Here is a 27,672-nt window from a genome sequence, read left to right on the forward strand (position 1 = left end):
CCCCCTCTGCTCCCTCCCCCTCTGCTCCCTCCCTCCCTCCCTCCCTCCCCCTCTGCTCCCTCCCCCTCTGCTCCCTCCCTCCCCCTCTGCTCCCTCCCTCCCTCCCCCTCTGCTCCCTCCCTCCCTCCCCCTCTGCTCCCTCCCTCCCCTCTGCTCCCTCCCTCCCTCCCCCTCTGCTCCCTCCCTCCCTCCTCCCTCTGCTCCCTCCCTCCCTCCCTCCCCCTCTGCTCCCTCCCTCCCTCCCTCCCCCTCTGCTCCCTCCCCCTCTGCTCCCTCCCTCCCTCCCTCCCCCCCCCCTGCTCCCTCCCTCCCTCCCTCCCCCTCTGCTCCCTCCCTCCCTCCCTCCCCCTCTGCTCCCTCCCTCCCTCCCTCCCCCTCTGCTCCCTCCCTCCCTCCCCCTCTGCTCCCTCCCTCCCTCCCTCCCTCCCTCCCACCCCCTCTGCTCCCTCCCTCCCTCCCTCCCACCCCCTCTGCTCCCTCCCTCCCACCCCCTCTGCTCCCTCCCTCCCTCCCTCCCTCCCCCTCTGCTCTCTCCCTCCCTCCCCCTCTGCTCCCTCCCTCCCTCCCACCCCCTCTGCTCCCTCCCTCCCACCCCCTCTGCTCCCTCCCTCACACCCCCTCTGCTCCCTCCCTCCCACCCCCTCTGCTCCCTCCCTCCCACCCCCTCTGCTCCCTCCCTCCCTCCCCCTCTGCTCCCTCCCTCCCTCCCCCTCTGCTCCCTCCCTCCCTCCCCCTCTGCTCCCTCCCTCCCTCCCCCTCTGCTCCCTCCCATCCTCCCTCCCCCTCTGCTCCCTCCCATCCTCCCTCCCCTCTGCTCCCTCCCTCCCTCCCTCCCCCTCTGCTCCCTCCCTCCCTCCCCCTCTGCTCCCTCCCTCCCTCCCCCTCTGCTCCCTCCCTCCCTCCCCCTCTGCTCCCTCCCTCCCTCCCTCCCTCTCTGCTCCCTCTGCTCCCTCCCTCCCTCCCCCTCTGCTCCCTCCCTCCCTCCCCCTCTGCTCCCTCCCTCCCTCCCCCTCTGCTCCCTCCCTCCCTCCCCCTCTGCTCCCTTCCTCCCTCCCCCTCTGCTCCCTCCCTCCCTCCCCCTCTGCTCCCTCCCTCCCTCCCTCCCCCTCTGCTCCCTCCCTCCCCCTCTGCTCCCTCCCTCCCCCTCTGCTCCCTCCCTCCCTCCCTCCCCCTCTGCTCCCTCCCTCCCCCTCTGCTCCCTCCTCTCCCTCTGCTCCCTCCCTCCCTCCCTCCCTCCCACCCCCTCTGCTCCCTCCCTCCCACCCCCTCTGCTCCCTCCCTCCCACCCCCTCTGCTCCCTCCCTCCCACCCCCTCTGCTCCCTCCCTCCCTCCCCCTCTGCTCCCTCCCTCCCCCCTCTGCTCCCTCCCTCCCTCCCCCTCTGCTCCCTCCCTCCCTCCCCCTCTGCTCCCTCCCTCCCTCCCCCTCTGCTCCCTCCCTCCCTCCCCCTCTGCTCCCTCCCTCCCTCCCTCCCCCTCTGCTCCCTCCCTCCCTCCCTCCCCCTCTGCTCCCTCCCTCCCTCCCTCCCCCTCTGCTCCCTCCCTCCCTCCCTCCCCCTCTGCTCCCTCCCTCCCTCCCTCCCCCTCTGCTCCCTCCCTCCCTCCCTCCCTCCCCCTCTGCTCCCTCCCTCCCTCCCTCCCTCCCCCTCTGCTCCCTCCCTCCCTCCCCCTCTGCTCCCTCCCTCCCTCCCCCTCTGCTCCCTCCCTCCCTCCCCCTCTGCTCCCTCCCTCCCCTCTGCTCCCTCCCTCCCTCCCCCTCTGCTCCCTCCCTCCCCCTCTGCTCCCTCCCTCCCCCTCTGCTCCCTCCCTCCCCCTCTGCTCCCTCCCTCCCCCCTCTGCTCCCTCCCTCCCCCTCTGCTCCCTCCCTCCCCCTCTGCTCCCTCCCTCCCCCTCTGCTCCCTCCCTCCCCCTCTGCTCCCTCCCTCCCCCTCTGCTCCCTCCCTCCCCCTCTGCTCCCTCCCTCCCCCTCTGCTCCCTCCCTCCCCCTCTGCTCCCTCCCTCCCCCTCTGCTCCCTCCCTCCCCCTCTGCTCCCTCCCTCCCCCTCTGCTCCCTCCCTCCCCCTCTGCTCCCTCCCTCCCCCTCTGCTCCCTCCCTCCCCCTCTGCTCCCTCCCTCCCCCTCTGCTCCCTCCCTCCCCCTCTGCTCCCTCCCTCCCCCTCTGCTCCCTCCCTCCCCCTCTGCTCCCTCCCTCCCCCTCTGCTCCCTCCCTCCCCCTCTGCTCCCTCCCTCCCCCTCTGCTCCCTCCCTCCCCCTCTGCTCCCTCCCTCCCCCTCTGCTCCCTCCCTCCCCCTCTGCTCCCTCCCTCCCCCTCTGCTCCCTCCCTCCCCCTCTGCTCCCTCCCTCCCCCTCTGCTCCCTCCCTCCCCCTCTGCTCCCTCCCTCCCCCTCTGCTCCCTCCCTCCCCCTCTGCTCCCTCCCTCCCCCTCTGCTCCCTCCCTCCCCCTCTGCTCCCTCCCTCCCCCCTCTGCTCCCTCCCTCCCCCCCTCTGCTCCCTCCCTCCCCCCCTCTGCTCCCTCCCTCCCTCCCCCTCTGCTCCCTCCCTCCCTCCCCCTCTGCTCCCTCCCTCCCTCCCCCTCTGCTCCCTCCCTCCCTCCCTCCCCCTCTGCTCCCTCCCTCCCTCCCTCCCCCTCTGCTCCCTCCCTCCCTCCCCCTCTGCTCCCTCCCTCCCTCCCCCTCTGCTCCCTCCCATCCTCCCTCCCCCTCTGCTCCCTCCCATCCTCCCTCCCCCTCTGCTCCCTCCCATCCTCCCTCCCCCTCTGCTCCCTCCCATCCTCCCTCCCCCTCTGCTCCCTCCCTCCCTCCCTCCCCCTCTGCTCCCTCCCTCCCTCCCCCTCTGCTCCCTCCCTCCCTCCCTCCCCCTCTGCTCCCTCCCTCCCTCCCTCCCCCTCTGCTCCCTCCCTCCCTCCCTCCCCCTCTGCTCCCTCCCTCCCTCCCTCCCCCTCTGCTCCCTCCCTCCCTCCCTCCCTCCCTCCCTCCCCCTCTGCTCCCTCCCTCCCTCCCCCTCTGCTCCCTCCCTCCCTCCCCCTCTGCTCCCTCCCTCCCTCCCTCCCCCTCTGCTCCCTCCCTCCCTCCCTCCCCCTCTGCTCCCTCCCTCCCTCCCTCCCCCTCTGCTCCCTCCCTCCCCCTCTGCTCCCTCCCTCCCCCTCTGCTCCCTCCCTCCCTCCCTCCCACCCCCTCTGCCCCTCTGCTCCCTCCCCCCGCTCCCGTCCCTCCCACCCCCTCTGCTCCCTCCCTCCCACCCCCTCTGCTCCCTCCCTCCCACCCCCTCTGCTCCCTCCCTCCCACCCCCTCTGCTCCCTCCCTCCCACCCCCTCTGCTCCCTCCCTCCCACCCCCTCTGCTCCCCTCCCTCCCACCCCCTCTGCTCCCTCCCTCCCACCCCCTCTGCTCCCTCCCTCCCACCCCCTCTGCTCCCTCCCTCCCACCCCCTCTGCTCCCTCCCTCCCACCCCCTCTGCTCCCTCCCTCCCACCCCCTCTGCTCCCTCCCTCCCACCCCCTCTGCTCCCCTCCCTCCCACCCCCTCTGCTCCCTCCCTCCCACCCCCTCTGCTCCCTCCCTCCCTCCCCCTCTGCTCCCTCCCTCCCTCCCCCTCTGCTCCCTCCCTCCCTCCCCCTCTGCTCCCTCCCTCCCTCCCCCTCTGCTCCCTCCCTCCCTCCCCCTCTGCTCCCTCCCTCCCTCCCCCTCTGCTCCCTCCCTCCCTCCCCCTCTGCTCCCTCCCTCCCTCCCCCTCTGCTCCCTCCCTCCCTCCCCTCTGCTCCCTCCCTCCCCCTCTGCTCCCTCCCTCCCTCCCCCTCTGCTCCCTCCCTCCCTCCCCCTCTGCTCCCTCCCTCCCTCCCCCTCTGCTCCCCCCCTCCCTCCCCCTCTGCTCCCTCCCTCCCCCTCTGCTCCCTCCCTCCCCCTCTGCTCCCTCCCTCCCCCTCTGCTCCCTCCCTCCCCTCTGCTCCCTCCCTCCCTCCCCCTCTGCTCCCTCCCTCCCTCCCCCTCTGCTCCCTCCCTCCCTCCCCCTCTGCTCCCTCCCTCCCTCCCCCTCTGCTCCCTCCCTCCCTCCCCCTCTGCTCCCTCCTCCCCCTCTGCTCCCCTCCCTCCCCCTCTGCTCCCTCCCTCCCTCCCCCTCTGCTCCCTCCCTCCCCCTCTGCTCCCTCCCTCCCCCTCTGCTCCCTCCCCCCTCTGCTCCCTCCCTCCCCCTCTGCTCCCTCCCTCCCCTCTGCTCCCTCCCCTCCTCCCTCCCTCCCCTCTGCTCCCTCCCTCCTCCCTCCCTCCTCTCTGCTCCCTCCCTCCCTCCCCCTCTGCTCCCTCCCTCCCTCCCTCTCTGCTCCCTCCCTCCCTCCCCCTCTGCTCCCTCCCTCCCTCCCCCTCTGCTCCCTCCCTCCCTCCCCCTCTGCTCCCTCCCTCCCTCCCCCTCTGCTCCCTCCCTCCCTCCCCCTCTGCTCCCTCCCTCCCTCCCCCTCTGCTCCCTCCCTCCCTCCCCCTCTGCTCCCTCCCTCCCTCCCCCTCTGCTCCCTCCCTCCCTCCCCCTCTGCTCCCTCCCTCCCTCCCCCTCTGCTCCCTCCCTCCCTCCCCCTCTGCTCCCTCCCTCCCTCCCCCTCTGCTCCCTCCCTCCCTCCCCCTCTGCTCCCTCCCTCCCTCCCCCTCTGCTCCCTCCCTCCCTCCCCCTCTGCTCCCTCCCTCCCTCCCCCTCTGCTCCCTCCCTCCCTCCCCCTCTGCTCCCTCCCTCCCTCCCCCTCTGCTCCCTCCCTCCCTCCCCCTCTGCTCCCTCCCTCCCTCCCCCTCTGCTCCCTCCCTCCCTCCCCCTCTGCTCCCTCCCTCCCTCCCCCTCTGCTCCCTCCCTCCCTCCCCCTCTGCTCCCTCCCTCCCTCCCCCTCTGCTCCCTCCCTCCTTCCCCCTCTGCTCCCTCCCTCCCTCCCCCTCTGCTCCCTCCCTCCCTCCCCCTCTGCTCCCTCCCTCCCTCCCCCTCTGCTCCCTCCCTCCCTCCCCCTCTGCTCCCTCCCTCCCTCCCCCTCTGCTCCCTCCCTCCCTCCCCCTCTGCTCCCTCCCTCCCTCCCCCTCTGCTCCCTCCCTCCCTCCCCCTCTGTTCCCTCCCTCCCTCCCCCTCTGCTCCCTCCCTCTCCCTCTGCTCCCTCCCTCCCTCCCTCTCCCTCTCTCTCTCTCTCTCTCCTTCCCTCGCTCTCGCTCTCGCTCTCTCTCTCTCTCTCCTTCCCTCTCTCTCTCTCTCTCTGTCTCCCTTCCACCACCCCCTTCTCCCCCTCCCACCAGCGACACGCACACGCACAGAGATAGAGACAAAGACACACACACACACACACACACACACACACACTGGGGGGGCTGTCCCAGCACACTGTTGGAGGACCCCCGGTGCTGCAGTCGGTAAGTAAAAAATGTTTTATTTATTGATTTAAAAAAATATATATTTTTTTTTGATTGATTTTATTGATGTATTTATCATTTATTATTGATGATGGCTCTTTATTTGTAAAACTGAAGTGTTTACTGTTTGCAAACTTCCCTTTAAACCCCCCACTCCCTATGCCTGATTTGTAACCTACGCCTGATTTTCTAAAGTGTAGACACGGTTTTTTCGAACGTACAAAAATCTTCACTTACTCCATTCTAAGTTAGTTTGGAGTAAGTTTTCACTGCCTAAACTTTGAAAACAGGCGTAAGTGGCCGGACACACCACCTTTTGGGAAAAAAAAAATTCTGTTCCAAAGTGAAACTGTTCTAACTGACTAGAACTGGAGCAAACTAAATGCCGAGAATTCAAATTTCTAAGATACTCCATTCTAAACTAGTTGCTCCAAAAAAACAGGAGCAACTCAGGCCGAAGCTTGGCCCCTATGCGTGTTATAGCTCTTGATGTCCACAACCATAAAAGAGATTGAAAGCTTTCCATCACATTACAAGAGTTGCTTTTCCTTTGCTGAGACAGTCCAATCATTTGTATATTATAGTCTGGCAAAATATCCACATTGGCTCATTATCATTTTAACTACCTATTATCTCTGCATCTCTTTTAAACCTGTTCAAATGCACTATGATAAACCCAGTGTTGAATGTAATATATTTTCAAATCCTTCCTTGGAAAGAAATTATAAACATGCCACAATATGATACCACGCTAATGTAAATAAAATGGTGGATATTTGTTTACGTGGTCAGTCTTGTCGCACTTGCTTTGAAATTAATTTGGTTCTGTTCTGTTGAAAGATTTTTTTGTCTGTATTGAAGGTTAATCAGATCAGAATCTTTTTTTTTAAAAAACATGTAAACCATACGGCGAACCATACAATTCAATCCCCATTCTGTGCTGCGGTAACTTTTCATCTGGGGTGATGGCACCAGTGATACAATACAGGTGCAAGATCAAACCTCGCACCTTCCTGGTTTGCGTGTCTCTAATCATTGCATAAAATTGCTGAGTGTTCAATAGAGCTATAGCTCACGATCACCTTGGTGTGAAGCTGAGCTATACATAGCAGGCAGCCGTCTGGTATTGGCTGATTATGAGGAGACAATACAACTGATCTCAGCACTTGTGGATTTGAGAGTAGTGATCCTTGCCAAAAAGTGTACGTGTGTATATGTTGGGCGAGTCAGGATAGGACTGAGCTATGATGTACCTGTTGACCTGTCTAGGCTCACATAATGAATTAATGCTGTTTTCAGGGAAAGAGAAGAAAAGTTGGGGGTGGGAAGAGTGCATACTTTAAAGACAAAATCAAATTTCAGTACAAGTGGTTGTAACCTTCATACACAATTTTTGAGTGCACGGTGTCCTTATTTAAGAGTCTCTTGCACATTTTTACTTTTACTACTAAAATACTTCTTTGAAGCACAGCAGGTGTTGTTTACTATCAAAATTCATTTGGCTAATGTTCTGGCCAGGCCATTTTTAAGTTATTCTTGAAGGTTAACTAGCCTCCAAAGTCGTCACTCAGGATTGTGCTAGTTACTGACCACTGCTGTGGCAAACTGACAACTGAGAAATTGTTCATGCTTGGCTTTTTAATTTAAAATAAGTTCAGTTATTTCTGTTCAATTGCAGAGGTCAGATGTTGCATGGTATTTTGAACAATTTAGTATTTCAAGTTAGTTATTACATAATTGAATTATTTAATAATCTAAGAGTTATTAGTGGATTGTAATTAAGTAATTTCAGTTGCATAGAATTACATGGAATGTTACAGCACAGAAATAGGCTATTCAATCGGGGAATGTTTTGAGACTAAATAAACTTTTGTCAATTTTTTATTTTTGGTATTCAGTGGAAATTTGATTTGAGGAAGGGAATAGGAGGGATGGGCAGGTCATTGCCATTTCATAATTCCTTTACTGCTGTTAGCAAGGACTAAGTATTTTCCTATTGTGATCTTCATGCTCTACCTTGAAGCAATTTGATACAGAATTCTGATGACTGCTGTTCAGACCACTTGCCCATGATGCAGGGGACCGGACTTTGCTGCAGAAATAATGGTGAGACTTAACAGCGCTCACTGTCATTAAAGTGTAAATTGGACAGCAACTGCCAGTGACCACACATGTACAGTTAATTGCAGACGTTGTGGAGTTGTTATCCATGTTGCCCTGCTCCTCCAGAATGGTATCTCGCCGAGAGACTCAGCATTGCAATAATGGAATGGTGTGAAGTTGCTGTACTTGTGTGACATATCCACTAAAAAGCAGAAAAAGTTAGGGCTTGTCCATTCCAATTTAAGTAAAAAAAAATTTAATGTGATGAGTCTTAATTACTGCCTGGCGCTGAAAATTAACTCTAGTGTGGAGTCTCATCCCATCAGATTGTAATTATTGCTCGAGGTTTAAAAGGAAAGTAAATAATTTATTATTTTTAACTTTTTTTTGGCTCTTTTATCTCTCTCGCTTTAATATTTTGCTGTACCTGATTTGACATTGAATTAGCTATTCAAACTGACATTTCCTGGCTCAGACTCTGTGTTCCTCCTTAATCATTCTGCAATCTTATTGGTTAAGGTGATACACAGATGCTGGCCCTGTTCACATGGGTGCCAGATCCCTTGTAGATGGCATTGCTGAAATAGCGCTCTCATCACAGTAAGTTCTAGTGCAAAATCCAATAGAAAGTCTGTGGGTGATTGCAATGATGTCAAAATGCGGCCCATGGCTTCTGTGGAAATATTTACCTGAGTAACTTTAAATGAAATGAGACTGTTTCTTTTAAATTTGTGCGTATGTGCCTATATGCACACTCATCTCCATCAACTCTGGTGCCAATCATGGTGTCAGCTGTGACTTAGTGATGGCACTCTTGCCTTGGAGTCAGAAAGTTGTGGGTTCAAGCTGCACTCCAGAGACTTAGCCATATAATTTAGGCTGGCACTTCAGTGCTGCAATGTCAGGTGCTATTCTTCGGATAAGACATTAAACTGTTCTCTCAAGTAGACGTAAAAGAGATCTCCACTTTATTCAGAGAAGAGCAGGGGAGTGCTCCTGGCGTCCTGTCCAACATTTATCCCTCATCGAACATGAAAAGCAGTGGGTCATTTTACATCGATTTTTACAGTACTGAAAAGGGTCATTTGGCCCAACAGGTCTATGCCAATGTTTATGCTCCACATGAGCCTCCTTCGACCTTATTTCATCTCAACCAATCAAAATATCTTATTCCTTTCTCCGTCATGGGACTTTTCTGTGTGCAAATTGGCTGTTGCATTTCCTACATTCCAACAGTGACTGTTTCAAAAGTACTTCAAGCACTTTGGAACATCCTGAGGTTGTGAAAAGCGCTATATAAATGCAAGTTTGTTCTTTCGAACTGAAAATCAATGCCATTGAAGTGATTTCAACTGGAATTTAAAAGTGGTCCTTCTTTACACAATTGGAGAATCTGCTTGTTCTATTTAAATGCAAATATTTAGTAACACAACACATCAGTAAATCCTTCCCAGATTATACATTTTAATCGCAGAATTGTAAATCATTAGCATTGTTGGTAAGTAATGTGATGCAGATTCTAATGATTTAATTCTCTCTTAGGTGTAATTTACTTGAAAAATACAATTACACAGTTCTGGGCTGAGCGTGAAGCTACTTCAAGTGATGTGCCACCATTCACTATCCCAGAGGAAGATCAACAGTTCATCCGTGAAAACATAATAGAGGCTATTATTCAGTCACCCGAGTTGATAAGGTTTGTAATAGGGCACCATACTGCAAATTAACGCAATATCTGCGAACAGCAAATGCTATCATCCGGTGAGAATTTGCTGTAATGCTTTCTAAATGCTTGAATTCTACATTCTCCATCCTCCATTGAGAGGTCCTTTTCAACTAGGCCAGGAAGCCATATGGATGGCCTGCTCCCACCTGCTTTTATTCCTTCCTTGGTGAAATCCTTGAGCTATCCCTTGCTTCTAGTCCTTCAATTGTCTCCCATTCCTGAGGCTCAGTGATGTTGGATCCTAGTTCTGCATGTTGACCACTTCCTGAAGTACCTCACCCAAGATGGTGATCATGGCCAGAAGTTGTGGGTTATTTTCTCCTCTCTCCAGCCCAAGTCACTGCTGCCCTCCACTGCCAAGGCCCTGCTGCACAAACCTGTGACATTGAAACTAATTTTAGTTCCACTGCCATTCTGGCTATGGTCGGCTCACTCCGTGCAATCAGGTAACCAAAAGTGGGACCCTGTTCTATGGTTCGGTTACATGAAGGTTTTATTAACTGCTGTGTGGCAAGTTCATACAAATAGTCTAGTATCTACCTTTTTGGTATGGTGGTTTTCTTTCTCAACCACCTCATACAGCACTCCTTTCTGGCTTACTGTTCAAATATTGGTCAAAGCTTTTCACTGTTGCATTTTAGTGCTCTTGCTGTTAGCATGCTGCCTGTTCTGGGCAAAGAACTCTGGGCGTTGCTTGGAATGTGGGTCTCGTGAACGGCAGTGTGGGTGAATAAGGATTAATAACCTGCTTGGGTGTATTAAGTTGATCCTCTGGCGAAGGAAAAAAGAAAACCTGCCTAGCGAGTAGCTGAGCATTACAGACAAGGAAGGTCCTACATTCGATCCCTGATGTGTGCTATGTTAGCTGATTTTTGCAAGGGTGGTAGTTAGGGTGTTAAAGTTGCACTCAGTGACCCTGGGTTAGGAGAGGGATGAAAATCACTTGGGATTTGCACTCTTGATTGCTATGCAGTAACCCCTACTGGATGCAAGTGTAAATTTCTCGAGCACATTAGGCTTTACAGTGGTACTTCATGATAGAATAGTCTGCCAACACGCTCTGTTTAGGCTTGCGTATGCATAAGGATTGCTTGAATAGGATACTTGAGCACAACTTGCACCAGAACGAGTTTTCTAAGAGGAAAATAGAAAGGCCATATGTGAACTGGGTAACTTTATGAAAAAAATTCTTACCGAATAAAGGAAGTGGAGAGGTGCACATAAAGCACTGCATTGATGTAATCTGCATTTAGCTGGTGGGCAACTGCTGTAGCAGAGCTATTGTATTTAGGCATAGCATTTTGACACTACTGAATTTAAAACTTGAATGCAATTTGTCTAAAACTTAAGTTACATTTTAGAGTTCATTAGCATCTGTTACTATTTTGCATATTCATTTATAGAACTGCGAAGCAGTTTGTTTTGTGAGTAGCTGGTGCTATCTCAATATCTAGAATTAATACTATTCTGTTTTTTAGGGTGCAGCTTACTACTTGCATTCACCAAATAATCAAGCATGACTATCCAGGCAGATGGCCAGCAGTTGTAGATAAAATTGGATTCTACCTGCAGTCAGACAACAGTGCCTATTGGCTTGGGATCCTCCTTTGCCTCTATCAGTTGGTGAAGAATTATGAGTAAGTTCTTAGATTTTTGGTTCTGAATAGTTTGCCTATCTGCTTTTGGGCATTTCAGCCTGAGTAAGCCAAATAGTACTTTGTTTAAAATCTGTACTTAAGATGCATTGAAGATTTCACCTCTTTCTCTCCCCACCCCCCACATCTTTCCTCCTCCCCCTACACCTTTCCTGGACTGAGTGACATTTTGAAAGTGTAGTAATTATTCATGCCTATGTAGCATTTCAAGGTGAAGGAATGTATATGGGGGAGTATTTTTGTATTGAAAGTAAAAGCACTAAATGTCTAATCTTATCAATGCCTTGCCTGTAGGTCATTTTGATGTTACTTATTGGATCGAGCACTGTGTCCTGAAGTGGGTTGATCAATTGTAAAGCGAGCACTACGACTTCAGACTGGTCTAGAAAGCAATCTTACCAGGGAAACTAATACTGATTGTTCATTGTGGCAATGTTAGACATAATGAGGGAATGTGCATTTCAAGTATAGGAATATTTTTCTGGTGCTGGCAGCACTTGTATTTTGATATGTAGTTTTACATATTTTGTATACACAGGTACAAGAAACCAGAGGAACGTAACCCATTGGTGGCAGCTATGCAGCACTTTTTGCCTATGATGAAAGATCGTTTTGTCCAACTTCTCGCTGATCCTTCAGACCACTCTGTCCTAATCCAAAAACAGATCTTCAAAATTTTCTATGCACTTGTTCAGGTATTATAATGCAAAATGAAGTGTCTTCTCTATACTCTATGCATAGAATGTTAATTGTATCTGTGCAGTGGTTACATAACCCATTAAGGACCTTTGAACATGGCTATGCTATCCCTAAGCTCAATTTGTGTAAATATTTCTTAAAAGCAAGTTCAATACCAACCTTGAGTTTACGTAGCAGTCGACCCTCCTAAATAGTTTACCTTGTCCCACAAATACCTTCCAGTTATCGATGAAGTACAGCTTCTTGCAAAGATCATTAAAGCCACATGTCGAATCCAATGATCTTGCTGTTCCTCTGGTAATCTGGTCATAACTGGTAGTGGCCGTGAGACTACGACCCTCACATCCTTGTTCTGCAGCTCAGCTACAAGGTTTCTGTAGGTGTAATGTAATACAAAAGGCTTTTTATTCATGTCATTAGTACCAATATGTAAACCAACCACAATATCCTGACACTTGCCTTGCATCAGGTTGTCCACATGGTCCTGGAGCACTGCAACTCTGTTCCCTGGGAAACAACAGACTGCTCTGGATGGAGCCTTGTATCAGCACAGGCTATATTGCACGATGGAATCCCTATAAAGATCGCACGTTGCATTTCCTGTGTTCTTGGTGACTGGTTTTGTTGCATTCCCCTTGCCTTTTTTGGAGGTTGATATGAGTAGTGAGGGTCATCTCATGCCATTGCATGTAGAATTCCCTAAATCACAGAGGGGCAAACCTGTTTGAGGATGCAATGGAATCAAAAGTTGAGAAGTATCTATTTATCGTCGTGGGAAGATTGGGTTTAATTTAATAACAACCACTTGCAAAGGCGCTATATATTGAGATCAAATAAGTCATATGCTGGTGTTGTCTGATAAGTTAGCCACTAGTTGCATGTGGCTAATTGGGAATTTAGATGTGGCTGATTGCATTTTTGATTAGTAAATTAAAAAAATGAGTAATAAACACCGTGTGATCTCAATGCTTATTCGCATGGCATATGCATATCTACTTTAACCATATTGCACATTTGTTAGTAAAATAGGATGAAAAAGAGTGCAAGTTTTAATAAAAATTATTGTTTGCTTGAGGCAAATAGCATAGATGCATTTACTGGGAATCTAGATAAGTACATGATGGAGAAAGGAATAGAAGGATATATTAATCGGCTGAGATGAAATATGGTCGGAGGAGGCTCATGTGGAGCATAAACACTGATGTAAACCTGTTGGAGCCAAATGGCCTTTTTCTGTGCTGTAAAATGCTATGCAATATGTAGTTCAATGGTTACTGCTTACTGATTATCTGCTAAAATTGTGTGCAACATTGGTGAATATGCTGGACTTCAACATCATTGGAATACCAGCAACATTGTTGATATTGGGAACTGTCATCGTGGTCCACTCAACCAATCATAATAAATGCTCTATACCAGCAGAGAGCCCAACTAATAATGAGCATCTTCAACAGGGTATGTCATGGCGAAGGGCAAGCAACATCCAATAGTGTTCGGAAAGGAGAGAAAAGGGCTGTGTATGGCATGTCTCACTGAGCGAGTCAACATTCTTGCAAATTTCTCTGGACAACAGTTGGACATTAGATTAGAAGCTGCACTAAGATGTGCTGTGTCTGATAAATTCATGTCAGAATTCCAAGCTTCAGTGAATGCAGCTGCAAAGTTTCGCACTGAATGGTGTTTAAGTAAATATACATGTGAAGTACTTTTACCTGTATTCTGTGTACGCCGTTTTCTACTAAAATCAGTGCATGTGGCTAAAATGGGATCGTCATAGCTTGCTTGTGGTTCGTCAGCAATTTCCTATTGAATAATGGTATGGTCAACTTTCTTTTCCCATCACACCATGAGTTATTTTTCTCTGATGGGAAATGCATCATTCTGTGACCAAAGATGGGCATGTTTTTTCTACTGCTGTAGTACTTATGCAGATTGACTCGCCCTCAGATGGTTTACCTGTTTGGAAATGCCACTTGATTGATTGTACCTCCTTGGTGGTATGGCTAAAACTGGGGAACTTGCTGTGAAGAATAGTGTGTGTTGTGTTTTTATACAAGCCTGCTGTTACATGGCACCATAATTTGGAGTGCACCAATAAAGGGGCCAAGTTTTGTCCATTAAATAGTGTTAGCAGTCATAGTACCATGTTTGATGGTAAATGCAATTGGAATTAGGCAATTTTAATTACTGCATAAAATAACTTCTGAATCTTTGTTTAATTTGTTAATTTACAAAGACATTTTTTATTTTGAATTACGTGAATAGTGTCAGCTGAACTTGTAACTTTTTTGTTTGATGAATTTTGTTTTGTTTTCTGCCTATAGTACACTCTACCGTTGGAGCTGATAAGCCAACAAAACCTTACTGAGTGGATGGAAATACTCAAAACTGTTGTTGATAGGGATGTTCCTCCTGTAAGTTTTTCTCCCTTTTTGCTCCTCCATTTCTTCCCAGTGTTTGCTTAAATATATGAACTGAATGTTTGCATCCTCTTAACCAAGGAGAGTGGAACATGAGTACAGATGAAGTGCAATTAAAAGTGCAGCATGTTTCTGTTATTTTTAGGGCACAACAAACTCGTGAATTAAGGTTTTTTTAAACCCGTTGAAGCCCTTTTAATATGTAGAGGTTGAATTGGGAGTTTGTGGGAGGGTGATGTTATAATTCATTAAAAATCTTATTGAACTAATATTCCTGGGTACAACGTATTGAAGAAAGATAGAGAAGGATTAAAAAGGAGGAGGCGTAGCAGTATTGATTAAGATCAATATTACAGGGCTAGAAAGAGAGAATGGGGCCGAAATTCTGGCCCATCAAAGCTGGTGCACTTACGATTTTTAAAGTATTTTTACTGCCATCTTGGAAGAGGTCGACTTGATCGATATTCAGGTCTTTGTCTTTTTTTCCCGAGCAGACCGAAAGTCCATCATGATTCGGGGGGGGGGGGGGGAAGTGTGGTGAGGGGCGGGACCAAGTCTCCACCGCTGTCATGGAGCGGTGGTGACGTCAGTGCGTGTGCACGTCACCACATCTCTCCCCTCATTTAAAGGGCGAGTAGCAGCGATTTTATTTAAAAAAAAATAAAATAAATAAATTCAGGTTCGGCTATTGGGCCAGCAGGGAAGGTTTTGGGCGGGCCAGTGGCCTGGCACCCAAGAAGGGGTTCCAGGCTGCATGTAGGTGACCCGACCGATCACAGGGCTATAATTGCCCGGCTGATCGGGGAGTCGGCCGGCCAAAGAAAAACATGGTGGCCGTGGCAGTGTGCCTTCCCCTTGAAGGACCGCTACGATGCCGTGGCTCTCACACACAAAACAAAGTGCATCGACAGAAAAAGCTGTCGGGGCACCGTGCAGCGGATCGAAGATTTTTTTAAAGGTAAATTTCTCGTGGAGTGGGTTGGAGATGCGGGAGATCAGCGGTGCGTGCTTTGACGCGCTTGGGGCGGTCAGCAGCAGTGGGGCGGAAGTGATGACTGCCCGAAAAATCCCCGATGTGAATTTGGATCGTGGCAGCCAATCGACTGCAACGCGGCGGCCTCTCGATTCCGCTGCAAAACGGCGGTAACAGGCCTTATCCGGACCCTGAAATTCGGCCCCAAAATGTCTTTGAGGGATCAAAGGTGGAATCTAGCTGGTTGGAGTTGAGAAACAACAAAGGAGCTATTGCGCTACGTGGTGTATTTTATAGGCCACCAAATAGCGGGAAGGAGACAGAAAAGCAGATTTGCAAAGAAATTACTGTGGGAGACTTTAACTACCCCAATATTGAATGGGGCAGTGATGGTGTTAAGGGGAGGAATTTCTGAAGTGTGTTCAGGAGAATTTTCATCGGTGTGCTTCCTGCCCAACAAGGAAGGAGACACTGCTGGATCTCGTCCTCAGGAATGAGGTGGGTCATGTGGAGAATGTCACAGTTGAAGAGCATTTTGGGAATAGTGATCATCATATCGTAAGGTTTAGATTAGTTGCAGAGAAGGACAAGGAGAAATCGATAATAAAAATACTTAATTGGAGGAGGGACCAAAAGCTGGAAAGTGGGATTAGGCTGGATAGCTTTTTGTCGGCAGGCATGGACACGATGCGCCGAATGGCCTCCTTCTGTGCTGTAAATTTCTATGATTCTATGAACTACTGCCGGAGAAATTAAACATTTTTAGATTTTGCTTCCTCGGTGAATAGAATAAGACTGCTGTATTAAATTTATGCAATGTGATGTTGCAATAAACACTAATTTATAGGAGTGTTACTGTTTCTAGAGTAGCCTTATTACTTAAAAGACTTGGATTTATATAGCACCTGTATTAACCGGAAGCATGATGTTTCTGCCTTTTTTTTAAAAAACAATCACACTAACTAGCCCACTCCCTAACTGGCTTTCCTGCTTTTTCACCAGCCTGCTCCCTTCCCGGCTTTTTAAATAAGTTTTAGTGAACCCGTTCCCATGACAAACCAGCAACACGCATGTGCAGACCGCTTCCGGTTTGTTGGCAGCAGTCGTGTCCTTTAAGTTTCTAAAGCTTTATTTCATAACCCAGTCAAGAGACTGAGCATTGGATCATAGTGATGACCAAGTCAATTTATGCAAATCAGGCATTTGTCAGTCTCTCAGCTTGAGCTCATGATGTAAATTGTATACTGTGTATGTTCTATGTATTTCCTGCAAAATATTTCCATTATAGATTTCTTTGTCCACATCTATAATGGAAATTAACTGCGTAAACCCATAAGTATGCACTCCTGCAGTAGAGGTGTGTGTTCAGCAAGTTTTCATAATTGAATTTGTGCTGGTTTTAAGGAAACTCTTCAAGTTGATGAAGATGATCGACCTGAGCTCCCTTGGTGGAAGTGCAAAAAATGGGCGTTGCACATCTTGGCCAGATTGTTTGAACGGTGAGGATTTTTCAGTGGCTCGTAATTGTAGACTAAAGTGTGCAACTTTATTTTTTGCCACATTTTTCTCTTGTTCTGAAAATGTTACTCCTAGCTGGGTTTGAGGTCTGCAGATGTCATCCAGTACCTTGCTCAATTGTCCATTATTCTTGTGTGAGCCTGGACCTTGTGTGTTGACTGGCTGTTGGACCATGGGGGCATTATAGTTGAGCCAATCCTGACCTCACCCAATGTCCACGCCTAAGCACTCCCAGCAGGAGCCACTGGATAGTGATCAAGAACCAAAATTCTGAGGCTATCCTGGTCTGTTGCTTGCTAACCCATTCGAGGGAGCCCCAATTGTGAAAATATCAAATGCATATCTAAAACTTTTCAATGAATGAGAACTGAAATGTATTTGTATCCACCAGATACGGAAGTCCGGGTAATGTTTCCAAAGAATATAATGAATTTGCTGAAGTATTCCTCAAAGGTTATGCTGTCAGTATCCAGCAGGTACAGTATCATTTCCATGCAATTCTTCCCAGTCTCCTCAAAAACGATAAGCTTTTGAACCTTGCTTCTGTCATTTGCGCTTTTGTCTTCACCTGAGAAAATGGGAGGGGTAGCTAGTTTAGTATATAGACTCTTCGTATTGCCATTATGAATGCTAATATGTAATTGCCTGATGGAAATTCCACTTCCTTGGTAAAACTGGGTCTAGGATTGAAACTTAATCTTTTTTTTATAGGTTATTGATTTAATTAACATGCTGCACTTCATTGCTACAATTTAATGAAAATTTGTATCCAGTCATCTTGGTTATCGCCAGCAGATGGCCATAGAGATGTGAGATGAGTGACTAATAATACTACAGACCATTGCTGCTACATCTTTAGATTGCGTGTAGATCTTGTATTTCAACTCTTTGTACTAGATATTTTCTAAAGCACACATCTATAAGCTAGTCATTTACTCAGTATATCTCATTACAGGTGCTGTTGAAAGTTTTGTATCAATACAAAGAAAAACAATATGTGGCTCCTCGAGTATTGCAGCAAACACTGAACTATATTAACCAGGGGGTTGCTCATGCTGTCACTTGGAAGAATCTAAAACCCCATATTCAGGTAAAGCCAACCTAGTTTAACATGATTTGACAAACAATCCTGAGCAGTGTTATTATATAAAAGACATTAAAGAAAGCTGAGAATGTTAAAATTAACAGTACTGCTTTCTATTGTTTAGTTGGTTTCTTCCTGCTTCCTTGACCCTACTCTCTCCAAACTGCTGACCACCCAACTTCCTTTTCTGGCTCCCATGTTAGCTGACATTGTTAACGGTTCTCTCTCTTCAGGTACTGCCCCCTCTCCCTCAAATCTGCCGTCATTACCCCTCCTCAAAAAGCCAACCCTTGACCCCCCCCTCCATCCTTGTAAACTACCGCCCCATCTCCAACCTCCATTTCCTCTCAAGTCCTTAAACGTGTTGTCGTCTCCCAAATCTGTGCCCGTCTTTCCCGCAACTCCATGTGTGAATCCCTCCAATCCGGTTTTCATGCCTGCCACAGTATTGAAACGGCTCTCATCAAAGTCACAAATGACATACTTTGTGTCTGTGACTGTGACAAAGGAAAACTATCCTTCCTCATCCTTCTTGACTTGTAGACAGCCTTTGACATGGTTGACCACTCTATTCTTCTCCAACACCTCTCCACCGTCGTCCAGCTGGGTGGGACTGCACTCGCCTGGTTCCATTCTTATCTATCTAATCGTAGCCAAAGAATCACCGGCAACGGCTTCTCTGCCCCCTCCCACATAGTTAACTCTGGTTTCTGCCAAGGATCTATCCTTGGTCCCCTCCTATTTCTCATCTACATGTTGCCTCTTGGTGACATCATCCAAAATTGCAGCGTCAGTTTCCACATGTGCGCTGATAACACCCAGCTCTTACCCAGATCTTGACCCCTCCACGGTCTCTAAATTGTCAGACTGCTTGTCTGACATCCAGTACTAAATGAGCAGAAATTTTCTCCAGTTAAATAATGGGAAGACCGAAGTCAGTGTTTTCGGTCCCCGCCACAAACTCCATTTCCCAGCCACTGACTCCATCCCTCTCCCCAACTTCTGTCTGAGGCTGAAGCAGACTGTTCACAACCTTGTTTTGACCCTGAAATGAACTTTCGACCACATATCCGTGGCATAACCAAGACCGTCTATTTCCACCTCTAACATCGCCCGTCTCCGCCCTAGCCACAGCTCATCCGATGCTGAAACCCTCATCAATGCCTTTGTTACCTCTAGACTTGACTATTCCAATGCACCCATGGCTGACCTCCCACAATCTACCCTATGTAACTAGAGGTGATCCAAAACTCGGCTACCTGTGTCCTAACTCGCACCAAGTCCCCACCCACCCATCACCCCTGCTTGCTGACCTACATTGGCTGCTGGTTAAGCAATGCCTCGATTTCAGTATTCTCATCCTAGTTTTCAGATCCCTCTATGGCCTCGTCCCTCCCGATCTCAGCCCGACAGCCCCCCCCTCCCCCCGAGATATCTGCGCTCCTCTAATTCTGCCCTCTGGAGTATCCCTGATCACTCAACTATTGATGGCCATGCCTTCTGTTGCCTCAGCCCCAAGTGCTGTAATTCCTTGCCTAAATCTCTCTGCCTCTTTACACCTCTTTCCTCCTTTTAAGACACTCCTTAAAACCTATCTCTGACCAAGCCTTTGGTCACCTGCCGTAATTTCTTCTTGCATGGCTCGGTGTCAAATTATTTGTCTCATAATACTCCTGTGAAGCACCTTGGGACGTTTCACTACATTAAATGCACTATATAAATACGAGTTGTTGGTTTAATAACGCTGTTGTCAAAATCAGGATCTGCCCAGAACTCTGGAATTATGCTTTGTAAGTTCATGAACCCAAGGTACTTAATGAAATGGAACTTCCCCATTGCCTGTCCTGAAGCTGGTGACACTTTGCAGATGTGCTCTTCCATGGACACTGGTTGTCATCTGATGCTCTACCTGAATGGCCATTCTTCACGAGTCCAGAAAATGACTATTAGTCAGCTTTTTAACTGTTGAGACAGCACAGCTGTGCCAAATTCTGTCTTCACAATGATATCACTGGATATTTTTCACTGTTACTGAACTAGTGTAGAATCATACAGCACAGGAGGTTAGATATTGAACAGAAATGAGAAGCTAGACTGCTATATCTTTTTCCTGTTCTCCTGCCCCCAAATCCAGCGGCAGTAAGGCTAATTGCAGTTTCCCGACTACCACCACACAGTTAATTTGGTAAAGTCTGAGAATTGCTCGGTTACCAATTGCTTTAAACAGTTAAGCAATTGCGGAGCCCAGGGAATGTTTAAAATCAACTCCATTGGTGAGCTCCTTCACACTTGGGCGTAGTAATAGAATAAGAGATGGATTTTGGTTGATCCTAATCCTTATTAATCCCGAGTTGAATGGTGGTATTCACATAGCTGCTTCTCCATATGGCAAGTTTGTATTTGGAAAATCAGAAAATGGTGTAATTTTTGAAGTAATGCAAGGATGGCTTTCAACTGAAGCAGTGAATAATTTAGAAAAAGACCAGGGCTGCCCTGGTAGCTCAGTAAGTAATTGGACAGCCTCAAGTACGGAACATGTAAACTGGGAAGGCCAGATATTCTGAGTTAGCTACTCTCGAGGATTGGGGAGGGAGCAGGAACTGCTACTTTGGTTTCTGTGCCCCTGAGCTAAGGGAAGGGTAAGATCATCAGTTATCAGTTCCTACTCCTGATCTAGTAATCTGCTGGATAATACATTAAGTGAGAACAGTGGCTTTGATGGCACCTGTGGTTGGAAAGCCTGCAGACATTCACTGTCTTGGCTCACATGAAGAATGGTCATTTGGGTAAGATATCAAAGGGCTGCAATACCTATGGTACCCCAACAAGAATCACCAGCTTCAGGAAAAAAATTAGCAAAATTAATAATTACTGACCCTAACCAAATTATTGAGTTTGTACAAAATCTGCTGATATTTTGATAAATTTATTAATTTAAACAAACTCTGTTTGCTGTTCATAGGGAATTATCCAAGATGTTGTCTTCCCCTTGATGTGCTACACAGATGCAGATGAGGAGCTCTGGCAGGAGGATCCATATGAGTATATTCGTATGAAATTTGGTAAGAAGTATTATGTTTACTACATAGGTGGGATTGTTGATTTTAAAATATGTATTGTTTCAATTACAAAGATATAGCAGCCTGATTAAAGATTAAGTGGCCTTTTAAAATTAAAAAAATGAGTACTTTGCTTTTTCCATCAAATCCCTGACTAGTTTTTGATTCCTCTAGCAAAAAGCTGGTAGAGACATAATGGCCCCTCAACTTCTGTGGTTCTTTCTTCATTCCCTTTTCTGCATTAATTCCTTGCTGCGGTATAGTTCCACATGCATTATTGCCCTTGGATTTTGATCCAAGTAGAAATTGTACATGTTGAGCGTAGACAATGGGTAGCAGCAGGCTTTTATCCAACCACACAGACCATTGCAGCTGAATGCAATCCCACTGATCACATGCGCATTTACAGCAGGAATTGTTGGATATCGATTCTTCTGAGCAAGAATGCGAATCCTGACTTCTTTTTCTCCTCCCAAGTCCAAGGGTGCTGAGTCAGATTGTAGCACCCCCACTGTTGTCCTGTCTGGGATCAGTTAATTTAGCATAGACAAAGATCTTCCCAGTCTGTCGTCATAGGCAGTCCCTTGGAATCGAGGAAGACTTGCTTCTACTCCTGAAGTGAGTTCTTTGGTGGCTGAACAATCCACTAGAGAGCCACAGATTCTGTCACAGCCGGGACAGATAGTCATTGAGGGAAGGGGTGGGTGGGACTAGTTTGCCGCATACTCTTTCTGCTGTCGGCACTTGATTTCTGCATGCTCTCGGCGTTGAGACTCGAGGTGCTCAACGCACTTCCTCCACTTAGGGCGGTCTTGGGCCAGGGGCACCCAGGTGTCGGTGGGGATGTTGCATTTTATCAAGGAGGCTTTGAGAGTGTCCTTGTAGCGTTTCCGCTGCCCACCTTTAGCTCGTTTGCCATGAAGGAGTTCCGAGTAGAGTGCTTAGTTTGGGAGTCTCGTGTCTGGCATGCGAACTATGTGGCTGCCCAGCAGAGCTGATCACGTGTGGTCAGTGCTTCAATGCTAGGGATGTTAGCCTGAATGAGGACGCTGATGTTGGTGCGCCTGTCCTCCCAGGAGATTTGTTGGATCTTGCGGAGACATCGTTGGTGATATTTCTCCAGCAACTTGAGGTGTCTACTCCAGGCTCAAGTGTGATGCTATTCTCTTTTCACTTCTCATTTCCCCTCTCTCCAGCCTTCTCTATTTTTATATATATATGCACACACACACTTAAAAGTTAGCTGCCACATAAATTAAGTTTTTTTTTGTATTGAACAATGGTTTGTTTGTGTACACATGATCTCCGCCTGCTACTCTTTGCTGGCTTTGTAAAAGTTTTCCCATGTTGTACTTGAAATTGTTTAGCGGGTGAGTTTCTTATGCTGATGCACTATCTTTAATAAACCTAAAAAAGGAAGCTAAGATGTAGGGTATTGCAGTCAGTTTGAATTTGGGTCATTTATATTAGCTTCAGGCTAAATTTCGTATGGGGAGATCAGTGCTATTTTGATTTGAATCCAAATATTTAAATATGTTCAACTGGCAATTGGGGCTTTAATCATTACTGTAATCTATAGTACTTAATTGCTGTGTTTTATGTATAGATGTGTTTGAAGACTTCATCTCTCCAACGACAGCTGCTCAGACATTATTGTACACTGCTTGCAGTAAGAGAAAAGAAGTGAGTATTTCATTGTGGTTTTCAGATGTTGCTATTAGCTGTGCTTTTGTTTACAGTTTACAAATGTCCACACACTGTCTGTAATTTACTAACTAATTAAAACATATTATTGTGGGTCTTTTTCTGCTGGTTTAAATCTCAGCATAATGTGTGTGCATAATGTCTGTTCAGTGCTCTTTTCTAACAGTTCTGCAGCTACCTTGCAAGCACTGTTGGCCACGGGAAACTTGAGGTCATAATATGGTCTAGCGGTGTTGCAAAACAACCTCAGTTGCAGACCAGCCTTCCACTCCGTTAACTATAAGTAGCTGTGACCACCTAAATGTCTTTGTAGCCTTTCCAGCATTCTGCATGTCCAGTAACAGCTTTTGTGATTATGAATTACCAGAATAACTCTAGTTTTCAAATGTAGATTAGATATAAACATTAAAATGGTATATAACTTGGCTAAGTGACAGGAAATAGGAACGGTTGGTTTTTGGACTGAAGGAAGATATACAGTGGTGTTCCCCAGGGGTTGGTACTAGAATTACTGATTTTCTTGATATGTATTAGTGACTTCATGTATTAAGGGCACAAGTTCAAAATTTGCAGATGACACAAAACTTGCAAGTATAGTAAACAGTGAGGAGAATAGTGATAGACTTCAAGAAGATATACAGGCTGGTGAAATAGGTGGACACATGGCAGATGAAATTTAATGTAGAAACGTGTGAAGTGATACATTTTGGTGGTAAGAACGAGGAGAGGCAAAATAAAGTAAAGGGTACAACCCTAAAGGGGGTGCATGAACAGAGACCTGGCCTCAATTGGAGAATTGTATCCAATTTTGGTCGCCACACTTTTGGAAGGATGTGAAGGCCTTGGAGAGGGTGCAGAAAAGGTTTACAAAAATGATTCCTGGAATGAGGGACTTCAGTTACATGGATAGACTAGGGAAGCTGGGCTTGTTCTCCTTATCGAGGAGATTTGATCGAGGTATTCAAAACCATTGATGGGTCTAGACAGAGAAACTGTTCCCATTGGCGTTGAGAACCAGAGGACATAGATTTAAGATGAAAGGACCAAAGGCGACATAAAGAAAAACTTTTACGCAGCGAGTGGTTAAGATCTGAAATGCACTGCCTGAAAGGGTGGTGGAGACAGACTCAATCATGGCTTTGAAAAGGGAATTGGATAAATACCTAAAGGAAAAAAATTGCAGGGCTACGGGGAAAGGGCGGGGGAGTGGGACTAGCTCATGTGATCTTGTAGATAGTCGGCTGAATGGCCTCCTTCTGTGCTGTAACCATTCTATGGGGTCAAGTTTCAGCCTGAGTTGCTCTTATTTTTTTGGAGCAACTAGTTTAGAAAGGAATATCTTGGAAATTGCAATTCTCGGCATTTAGTTTGCTCCAGTTCTAGTGAGTTAGAACAGTTTCATTTTAGAACAGATTTTTTTTTCAAAAGGGTGTGCGTCCGGCCACTTACGTCTGTTTTGCAAGTTTAGGCAAAAGGGGGGGGGGGGGGGGGAGCGAGCGGAAGAGAAGGTGGGAGGAATGGAGTAGGTGGGGGGGGGGGGGGCTGAATGGGCCCGGCCGACGAGAGGAAGCCGGGCCGAAGACTCCGGGCGGGGCCCGCCCCCAGCAAGATGCCGGGCGGGCGGGCCCTGCCGAGGACGTGGCGGGAGGGGGAACAGCTGAGGGGGAGAGAGAGAGCCGGAGTGCACCTGAACGGGGGCGGGGGGTTGTGAGTAAAAGATCTTGCTGTGGTGTAAATCATTCAGTTTAAAGATAATCTACACAATAATCATATTTGAGAGAATTATACAAATATTAGATAAAACATATTCAAAATTGCAGAGAAAGAGCAGGGATATTAGATGAGAGTTGGTAGTTCCAATGCAGAGCCGACACATGCATGATGGGCTGAATTGATGCCTCTTGTACTGATACTTTTGGGGTTCTAAAGTGTAATGCAGCTGGGGCATCACCAGATGATGCTATGGAGGATTGGAATTCTGAGAGATCCTCCAGTCATTGAACTCCTGACAAACTGAAAGTATTGTTAACAATTGGACCACTCTTGCACTCCCAATGGCATAGGTGGGACAAATGCATGTCTGGGAAGAAGTCTCCTTTTCAAAAGATTATTTTTGCACAGAGAAGTATTTGTTTCTGCTTTACTGCTTGAATGGATTAAACATATGCATTATCTGTGCTAATTTCTACCTATAGGGCTCTAACATTTTTTGTCTTGTACTCCCGTGAAGCGCCTTGGGACGTTAAAGGCGCTATATAAATACTTGTATTAACCCTCCTAATGTATTTCTTTTTATTCAGGTGTTACAAAAAACAATGGGATTCTGTTACCAGATACTTACAGAACCAACTGTTGATCCTCGGAAGAAAGATGGAGCTTTGCATATGATTGGCTCCCTAGCAGAAGTACTATTAAAGGTGATTAATATAAGGGTACACAAAGGAAAGCCCTGCTTAATTGCATAGTTGTTCTATGCTGTCTTGCCCCTGGCAGAAAGAGAATGGACTCTGATGCACAACCTTGGAAAATGCAAGGGCAGTGTTTTACAGTATGTTGTAATGCCAACCGTTGCAGAGGAATGGGTTTATACCTGTGGTCCCCTCCATGTCACAGATTTAGTGACCTTGGCTAATGTTCTGTGGGGAAGAGGTAAGCAGATATCATGTTTCTCCACTTCTATGGGTGAACTAGGGAGGAGTCCGAGGACATGTCGTCTTCATTGGGCTTTTCTTGCACGGTTCTCAGGTTAACTCATGACAGCATCCTGGAAGCCGAGAATCTGTTGATTGCAGTTGATAAGTTGCTAAAGGCACCACTGGAGAGGGAGCACATAATTTAACGAATGCATAGGTTCACACAAAAAAACACTGGTTTCTTTCTTTTATGTTGTATGCAGTTGATTGTCTGTAGTCTCAATTTTAAATCTGTTTAACCAGCTATGTTTATTTGTTCCTGAAACAGAAAAAGATCTACAAGGATCAGATGGAATTCATGTTGCAGAACCATGTCTTCCCATTGTTCAGCAGTGAGCTGGGCTACATGAGAGCAAGGGTGAGTGTGTACATATGTTCCCCATTTCATCCCTTTGGAATTGTCCCAAAACATCAAGGCAGGCTAATCAGTTTAACCTGTTGCCTCTTGCTTCCATGTAGTGCTTCATCAAATTATTTAGGTAAAAACTGACTGGTTACTCAGCTGAGGCAAACCAGTAATGATAGAGATCAATTATCAGAATCCATACTTTACAGGGACTGAAGTAAGTCCAGTTGTATTATTGCTGGGTGTTCTGGAAATTTTACCAGTATTTTAGGGGTGCAACTGCATGATTGTCAGGTTTCTGCAAAATCTATTAATTATGACCTTTATTCTATTTTCGTTTTATACGTGGCTAGATGTAGCAGATTCATGGTAGGTGTTTGGCAGCATTGGGGGGAGTATCTTGAATTTTGACGGCATTGAAGTAGGGGTCCTGGAGTTGGGCAGTCCTGTTGTGTAGCAGGAGGAGGGGGGGGGTGTGGGATCCTGCTGTTTCGTTGGGAGATGAAGAGTAGGGGGGTCCCTGAGTTTAGAAACAATTGAGGTCCAAGGATCTAGGAGATGGGATCTGTTTGTATTTGGAGAAGGTGGGCCATGGGTCTCGTGGTAATGGGACAAGGCAGGCCAACAACCTCTGCCTGTTACTTGTACTTGCTGATCCCAGAGTTTCTCAGCTCTCGAACCATTGCTAGCTTATAGCTGATTTTCAGCATTGAACAGTAATTGTGTAAACTATGGGTCGGGGGGCTGACCTGATAGGCAAAAAACGTACAATAATTGTGGTAGCACAGAACAGGCCAATCTAGGTTGGGAATGATGCGTTACCAGTAAAAAGTAAGGGCCAGATTTTACTGTTAAAATTACGGTGAGGCTAAATGGTAGTGACTTCAGGCAAGGAGCAGATGCGCGATTAAATGCAAATATCCAAAAGTTGCTGTCAGAGTTGCGCCGATCTACCATTAGCTTTACGGAAATGGTATTTCATAACTGTAGATAAGAACTAATCACAGCAGATATTTAGGGCTAGTCCTTACAAGCGTAAGTAGCCTTTTAACAATGTGATTGTTAATTACTGCCAGTCAATCTCTGGCATTGAAAATTAACTTAAGTGAGTAGTCTCATTTCTTTAGGTATTGAATTTTCAAGGTGATTTTAAAAATGTCATATTAAATTGTAATTTTTTATCCCCCCTCAATTCAATCTTTCTTTCTCGAGCTTTATTTTTCTTCACCTGATATTTGACATTGAATTCACCCCCTTTAATTCATGCTCCTTCTCAGCCCTTCCTGTGTTTATTTCCCAAACCTTAATCTCGGGATCCTCCCCCAATACTGACAAACACTTACCTGTTGCCCTACTCACTCGGGTCCCAGCTACCCTGTTTCACTCGCTGCACAGTTATCAGCTCTCACTTTCAGCAACTTTATGGGCAAAATTCTTTTGAGCTGAAGGATGTAGGGGCCAAGTCTAAATAATGGCAGACAGTTAGATGCCCTGCTACAGCAAAATCTGCCCCATAATATTTACCTTGCATATTAAATTTCATGTTTAATAACGAGTCTATCATTGAATGAAGGTTTTGCGGGGGGGGGGGGGGGGTTAATAAGAAAATAAACTGAAGTAAAGCAGGGGTTAATATTGGGGGATGGGGTGGGTTAGGTTCGATGCCACATATTTCAAGTTGTAGACCTGACGTTACGTTACATTACATAGGGGGAAGTAAGCAATGTTGCAGGAAAATTGAGCAATTGTGTGGCACGTGATTATTTCAAAAGAGTAAACTGGCTGCACACTTGTAAGTTGAATTCAATAAATATAAATTTGAAAACAATCTTGCATAGAATGGGAAGTAGCACATCAATATATTGAATACAATTGGCAATTTGTGATTAACTTGGGGAAATTAAGTAAATTATAGACTTTGATTATGGAAAGCAGCCTTGGGGAGAAACTAGAAACGAATTTGAATAAATTAGGTAAGTTAATTTTTATTTCAGATTTCCAGGATTTTCTTCTACTTTTTCAGTTTGGAAATCGAATGAGAAAGTGACTTAAACCCTTGAAGATATGTGTACCCAAGGATAAATTAGTGATGTCACTTTTGAACTGGGAAGATTGGTATCCTCAGGCTAGATTATTTGAAAGTTAGGTCAGCTTGTTTAAAGTTGAGCATGGTTTATTAGAAGCATAGAAACTTTCAGCAAGGACGGAGGCCATTTGGCCCGTCGTACCTGTGCTGGCTCTTTAAAAGAGATGCCGTACTTAGTCCCACATCCCCACTTTTTGCCTGTAACCCTGTAAGTTTCTCATCCTCGCGTCCCTGTCCAACGC

At 47.5% G+C, this 27,672-nt stretch overlaps 1 protein-coding gene across 1 annotated transcript in view; it reads left to right on the plus strand.

Moving 5' to 3' along the window:
* ipo7 (importin 7) overlaps positions 1 to 27,672 on the plus strand; it is a 67,334-nt gene that overhangs the window by 16,134 nt on the left and 23,528 nt on the right. The window contains exons 3-13 of the mRNA XM_070899605.1: positions 9,010 to 9,163; positions 10,672 to 10,830; positions 11,387 to 11,543; positions 13,872 to 13,961; positions 16,345 to 16,439; positions 16,850 to 16,934; positions 17,414 to 17,548; positions 20,505 to 20,604; positions 22,208 to 22,284; positions 24,606 to 24,722; positions 25,267 to 25,356. Of these exons, the coding sequence (XP_070755706.1) occupies positions 9,010 to 9,163; positions 10,672 to 10,830; positions 11,387 to 11,543; positions 13,872 to 13,961; positions 16,345 to 16,439; positions 16,850 to 16,934; positions 17,414 to 17,548; positions 20,505 to 20,604; positions 22,208 to 22,284; positions 24,606 to 24,722; positions 25,267 to 25,356 (1,259 nt within the window). The remainder of the gene's footprint in view (positions 1 to 9,009; positions 9,164 to 10,671; positions 10,831 to 11,386; positions 11,544 to 13,871; positions 13,962 to 16,344; positions 16,440 to 16,849; positions 16,935 to 17,413; positions 17,549 to 20,504; positions 20,605 to 22,207; positions 22,285 to 24,605; positions 24,723 to 25,266; positions 25,357 to 27,672) is intronic.

Source organism: Pristiophorus japonicus, chromosome 14, assembly GCF_044704955.1.
Source record: "Pristiophorus japonicus isolate sPriJap1 chromosome 14, sPriJap1.hap1, whole genome shotgun sequence".
In the NCBI taxonomy this organism is placed as follows: domain Eukaryota; kingdom Metazoa; phylum Chordata; class Chondrichthyes; family Pristiophoridae; genus Pristiophorus; species Pristiophorus japonicus.